The sequence below is a fragment of the Ostrinia nubilalis genome, chromosome 23, assembly GCF_963855985.1.
Source record: "Ostrinia nubilalis chromosome 23, ilOstNubi1.1, whole genome shotgun sequence".
NCBI lineage: Eukaryota > Metazoa > Arthropoda > Insecta > Lepidoptera > Crambidae > Ostrinia > Ostrinia nubilalis.
This window is the reverse complement of record NC_087110.1, coordinates 4,313,964-4,320,760: the sequence shown is the minus strand read 5'-3', so window position 1 is coordinate 4,320,760 and position 6,797 is coordinate 4,313,964. Positions and strand designations below refer to the sequence as shown.

At 39.2% G+C, this 6,797-nt stretch overlaps 1 protein-coding gene across 1 annotated transcript; it reads right to left on the bottom strand.

Annotated features, from left to right (window-relative positions):
• Positions 1-3,249: 3,249 nt before the first annotated feature.
• LOC135083403 (UDP-glucosyltransferase 2-like) lies at positions 3,250-6,797 on the bottom strand. Its single transcript, XM_063978142.1, has 4 exons — positions 5,758-6,797; positions 5,313-5,535; positions 4,337-4,556; positions 3,250-3,585 (listed from the first exon to the last, which is right to left on the bottom strand). Exons 1-4 carry the CDS (start codon positions 6,598-6,600, stop codon positions 3,300-3,302), a joined length of 1,572 nt encoding a protein of 523 aa, XP_063834212.1. The 5' UTR covers positions 6,601-6,797; the 3' UTR covers positions 3,250-3,299.

Here is a 6,797-nt window from a genome sequence, read left to right as displayed (position 1 = left end):
CAATCTGTAGTATTTGGGCTAACGTTATATTAAAAAAACATTTAAAAATAGTTTTTGGTTTCTCCCCCATATTTTTGTTTTAGTTAACGTATCTTTAAATGCACAATGCCAAGAAAAGGGTTAATTAAGTTTAAACTTAGTTTTACGTTTTAGTTTGCTTGAAATACTATATCTTACAGCTCACGTGAAAGGTTACTTTAATTAATTAATTAATGACCCAGTTGTTGGTATGGACCACAGATTACAGAAACTAAAGGGAGATGTGAAAAGGGGGCGGGGCTAGTGTCGCAGCAATATGCCCAAAAACAGAACACATTGCTCGCGACAGCAATGATGACAACAGTGATGTTATTTTTTTTTAATGTGTAAACAGCTTACATTGCTTGCGTAGTACTAAAGATTACCTATTTGAACGTTGAGTACTAATACCGTATCGTATAAATGTAGACTGAAAGATTTTTCTGTGACAGGCAAAACGATTAGCTGTACTTAGCTATAGACTACAGAGGAACACAACGGCACTTTCATCCCATTAAACTTTTAATTAAAAGCAAACTTAGCGCGCATCACTTCCATACCTCATACATTAAAGTTTATCTGCTAGATAAGTTCCTAATAAGATTTAAGAGCATGTGGATGTGGTGTTGGCCCTTTGTCACTAGCAGTGATTAAAAAAACCCTGCAGTGGAGACTTAACGATCTGATGATGATAATGATGATGATGAACCTACATAAAATAGGCTAGCTATAACAAGCGAAAGAAAAAGAATCTGCTCGAGGGAAAAATTTAATTAATTTGATTATTGAAGAAAAACAAAGGACAATTTATTTTGCACTATGATTTTTATTATTTATCTATAACATTATTTTTAAATTGGTCATATTCAAAGGCCACAAACCATTCTAGGAATTCAGAAGGGTGACCCTCAAATGTTTGAAATGCGTGCAATTTCCACATTTCTACTGCTGCCTTAGTTTATGCCCTTTAAAACTGACTGCTGAAAATACGGTATGGTTTACAGGCCTGTAAATCATTTGTTTCATTTGATATTTTATGATCTTGTTGGCTCAAAGGGTGATTAAATAATTAATATTCATACCTAGGTCTAAAAATTTACGTACCTATATTACATACCTACCTATCTACCTATTATACATTCTGTATTGTACAAAGCCTTTGATTCCTAATTACTTCAAAACAATCTAATCGAATCCAGCAGCTTAAAACACAACTCAATTAATTCATCTATGTAATTAACAATTCAGAACTTAGTAATAGCTACTATCTCAAACACCCGTATAATTTTAAGCGAACGTGCAAATATTAAAAAGATGAAAGTTATGCATAGTCTAATTCCATTTAATTCAACAAGAGGCTTGATTAAATTGTTCTAGAATAATTTCATAGCAGCCGTAGCTCACATCACGCGTAGTGGCGCATCCACTGCGACGAAATCATAAGCTTCAACCACACCAAACTGTGACACCAGCGCGTGCAGATCGCCATCCGACACGAAAAATAGACAGGTCACGCGACTCGCCGATCTCACGCCGTGAAGGTTCGGCCAAACCAACGCGATCACACGCGATCAGCTGGCGTGCAGCGATGGCGATCAATACATTTAAGTCTGGTCGCCATCGCTGCACGCCGGCTGATCGCGTGTGATCGCGTTGGTTTGGCCGAACCTTGATCGCGGCGGCCGGCGATGGCGATCTGCACGCGTTGGTGTGATTGAAACATTACTTCTTTCGTCTTTCTTTCATATTTAATACACCAAAAAAAGCGGCGAGCGATAGTGAAAGTGTTGGACTGGCTGACTCAAGATCCGAGTAACACTATTTCTAACCCTGCTGCCGCTGAAGTATTAAGATCAACCCACTCTAAACACTTTAGCTTAACAACATGACTGAAGTAATTTGGGCAGTGTCGTATAGGACGACTCTTACTCTTCCGTGGATGTAATACAAGTCTACTAATGCTTCCTCAACGCATCTGGTCAGTAGGCTAACTATTGAAATTAAACCAATGAGGTCTTTCAAGCTTCCATTTCTATGCTTGATATTGAATCGAGTTTTGAGCGACTGTAATACGAACCTAAGAGAATAATTTGTATAGTGTCCCAGTGGCAAAAACCGTTTTCCGTAATTTGAATTATAAACACACTTATGTATGTGTTTACATGGCAGTTCAGTTTTGAGGGTTTCAGTTGGAAAGGTGGAAAAGCTCCGAATAATATCATCCCAGTGCTGGAACACTAGAGCGTATGCAGATGAGCACCGACTAGCTCTTGCAGTTGATATTTGCATAATCGCTGGATGAAATGTAAATATCAGCGCGGCGCTTTTTAACCATCCTTCTGCTACTTTGGTAAAAACAACACAAATATTATAATGATAGTATACTTTGAGAATGCCCGATTAACATTTATTATGTAACTAGCGATCCGCCCCGACTTCGTACAGACAGGTGCTAAATATACTACATTACTATAAAAGCGAAAGGTCACTGACTGACTCACTCCATCATCACAAAAGTACAGGTGCTTGGAGTCTCAAATTTTGTATGAGGGTTCCTTTTAGAACGTATGTGCTCACCAAGAACGAATTTTACGAAACTCTACCCCTAAGGGGGTAAAACGGATCCATGCGAACCTTCCTCTAGAATCACTCTATCTATTAAAAACACCGCATCAAAATCCATTGCGTAGTTTTAAAGATTAAGCATACATAGGGATAGACAGACAGGAAAGCGACTTTGTTTTATAGGTATAGTGATTGGTTCTAAGATTTTTATTCCAGTTTAAGAAGATGAAGAAGAACCCAAGATTGAAATTACTACCCCCTTTCGAATATAGCTGCTTCATTTCAGATGCATGGAAATGGTAGTATACCTATTTCATACCTAACTTACTCCAAAGCTTTTGGACAGTGGCCTGCAGACTCTCGAGACGATCTCCAGGTTATGGCTCTGTCTGATCATCTTTTTGGTGGTAATTTATACCATATTTTTTAAATAAAAACCTCCTAAATAAAGACAACATCGTGCGGTCCACACAGATCATAGAAGGGATCCCTTCTATGATCTGAGGGAGGAACACTATAATGTGGTCGCGATCCTCATCAGTGAGGAACCGAGGAAGAAGACCAGCTGTTCAGAATCAAATTGGCGTGACGTTGTGGATAATATGCCGGTTAAAGACGCACGATTTGAAGTCATAGGAATAGCATGAGGAAGTGAACACTTGAAGATAATTTTGAATAACAAAAACATTTTATTAAAAAGCTATAAAATTCTACAATCACTTCTGTTTAAATTTCTCCTTTCCCCCAAAAACTCCAATGATATTACAAACAAACCGCAACAGTGTTGCCACGACTATTAAAACAGTTATAAACAATCCTAGAAGAGGCAGAAGTATGTCTAGCATGTAGTATTTATGCCAGGGCATGTTGGCCGCTGGACTCCGCATGTGACGTGCGCCGGAGTGTCGGATGACGTATTCTGTCCACCATACTGCGCGCTCTAGTGGACTCTGTGGCTGGTCTTGATGAATCTTCTTTAAACGTAATATGTTGTTTTTGTAACTGGAATTGAAAGAACAGATACTTAGATAAGGACCAGTATTATGCCGTTCATAAAACATTGGAAACATGGTCCAGTGTACTCGCGACGCCTCTAACCGTCAGAAATGGAAGCACATCGCCAGGAGAGCTACCCTCGGAGATGACATCGGCCCGCCATGTACCTCGTCAGCGCAACCACGACCACTCTGACAAGAGTGCCCGACTAAGAAGAAGAAGAAAACATTGGAAGAAGAAAAAAAATTGAGAGTTATCGAGGTATTTGACATTGGCTGAGATGTTGGAAACTGTCCAACAGAACGGCCTCTTCAAGATTTAAGTTTAGATGCAAGTTATTGATTGTTCTTATGATTATTTGATAATGGACAGTTTAAGAATGGTATAGCACGTGCAGCAAGAGTTGAGGCGATCAACTTCAACACAAGCAAAGGGCTGCGCCCTTTTGCTCAACTGGCATCCGCAGAATACCAGTGGTCGTGGACGCGCTCTCTGCCGTCACGGCTTATACTGAGCAGATGCCATTTTCGTACTGTTTGGTTTTATTATAATCTATTTGTTTTTTTATTTAATACTTTTTCTTTCTTTCTTTCTTAGTCGCGCTATGGCGGACGTCTTCTTGTGTTCTGTTATCAAATTACATCAGTATAAGTATGTACCTAGTCTTGTGTTTGAGTTCGAGTCAACTCTCGTTGCACGACCTATAAGATAGAACAAGAATTTTCAGAGATCAAAAAATAATACTCAAGAATCTCACCTTATATCCTCCACAACAGTATTAACACCGTTCACGAAATCATCAGCTGTCAAGGTCATTGGATCCAGTTTGACTCCGATTCCGAAGTCTTTGTACTTCTTCGCGTTGTAGGCCTGTTCAGCCATCATCGGTATACCTACTAAAGGCACTCCAGCGTCTATGGCTTCATCAGTGGACTGCAGTCCGCATTGCGTGACGAACGCCTTGATGTTTGGGTGGACTGTGAACAAACACCAATAATAATAATCATCATCTACGCTTTTGGTTCTACGAGCTAAGTGCCCCGCCCACTGCTACTTGATTTTAGAAATTCTGCGAGCTATGTCGGTCACTTTGGTTCTCCTGCGGATCTCTTCATTTCTGATTCGATCATGCAGGGAAACTCCGAGCATAGCCCGCTCCATCGCTCGTGCGGGGCACATAGCTCATAGAGACGATGGCCGCTGGGGCAGGCCTCCTACTAGGTGGACCGACGATCTGGTAAAGGTCGCGGGAGGAGCCAGGATGCGGGCAGCGCAGGACCGTTCATTGTGGAAAACCTTGGGGGATGCCTTTGTCCAGCAGTGGATGTCATTTGGCTGAAACGAACGAACAAACGAACCCTTTTGGTTAGTTTCAGAAATTGTTGCAAGTCTCATCAATATCACTTTGTTAGTCACCAAACATTAAATTCAGACAGAATTTTGAGAAATTATGCGTTCTATAATCAACCATTATTTCATTCTTTCGAATTATGTAATTTTTTTAAGTTTTCTGAACAAAAGGAGATAACCTTGCAAGTAAAATTTCTTCTCAACTAATACAGGTGCCAAAAAATATTAAAATTGAACAAACATTAATTTACTTTAGGTAGGTAGTTTAGATAACCTTTGTACGCTCAAGCTCAAGTCTGCGTCACGTAAGTAAAACTACTTAGTTATCTTCAATAACTCATGAACTAATGAATCTTCATTCATAATAAAAATTTGACACTTACAAAGCAAATCTCTCTGAGGGAACCACTTCATATATTTGACGTTCTTCGGTACGTTTTCCAAGTTATCTCCATCGAATTTCCACAGTATATCATATGGCAGCTTCTCGAACGCCTCCAGGATTGCACCCAAGAGTTCCTTGGACATCCTTGAGGGCATTATGTTGCTCCCAAAGCTGACGTAAATGACTCCACGGCTTGAACTGTCTAAATAATCCTTTAAGTTCTGAAAAAGCAAAGAGTGGCCGTGACGTATTCGCATTTGTTTTAGATTTCTTCTACTATCCCTTATGCCTATGTTCATCAGAAATGTGAAGGTAATTTAGGATTCTAATAGTGAAAGATTTTTCAAATCGGTCCAGTAGTTTCGGAGCTTTTCAATTCAAACAAACAACTAAATAAAATCTTTCCTCTTAATTATATTAGTTAGTGTAAATAAAACACTTACCTTTGGGATTTCTTTAACCGGCTGCAATTGGACTGCACCCAAATAAATAATATTCGGAGGCACTGGTCGGTTATTAGCAAAATCAGCATATGAATTCAAAAGCAGTAAGTCAATATTATCTCTTAGTTCATTCACATTTGGAGCATTGGCTCCGAAATTCTCCTTCAGCAATTCATTTTGTTTGTGCTCCAATCTTTCAAACATCGCATACATTCGATATTCATAATACAACTCTTTTGCCCATTCAAAAAGATTCAGATCATCAAATTTGTTTCTATGGAGATGGGGGTACAAAATTGGATGCCTTCCAATCCCTCCAAGCATTTCATACTGTTCCGCAAAACCCATAAAAGATGGGAACATTATCACCGGCGCTTTGAAAATTTCCGTAAACATCAAATGGTAATCTAAAAACCCTTCCACCACGACCAAATCAAACCGTTGATTCTTATCGTTGACCAATTTTCGCACTGGTGGGTGATTCATTTGGTCAACGTATGCATAAACGAACTTTTCGTACAGATTACCAGCTATGATAGCATCAATATCCATGATGACTCCCTGTTTCAAGTCCAATAAATTGGCTGTGAAAAGATTTTTCATAACTTGATATGAAAAACTTACGTCGATATCGGTCAAGTTTTCTGGTCGTGTATCAGGAGGAAAAGGGTCAGGCGATATAACAACAAGTTCATGGCCTCTTTTGGCTAATTCTTTGGTATAACTTTGGAATACGATCTGATGACTCCTTGAGGGCATGGGAAATATCCCTAAAATTCTTGCACAGTTGACACTATTCATCAATATCATGGAAATTAACACCAAAATCGTCGAAGACTGCATTTTTGTGCGCTACGATCACTCTCGGTCACTTACAAACACTTAGGTAAACACTTTTTATGAATGAATTATAATCTTTTTTCTTACTATACACGGATGGACATTTGTAATTCACGATCACGCGTAGTGTTCCTCGTGTGAATATTTTACTAACTGATCTTAAAATAGCATCGGCTCACAGTCACATCGGTGACTACGCC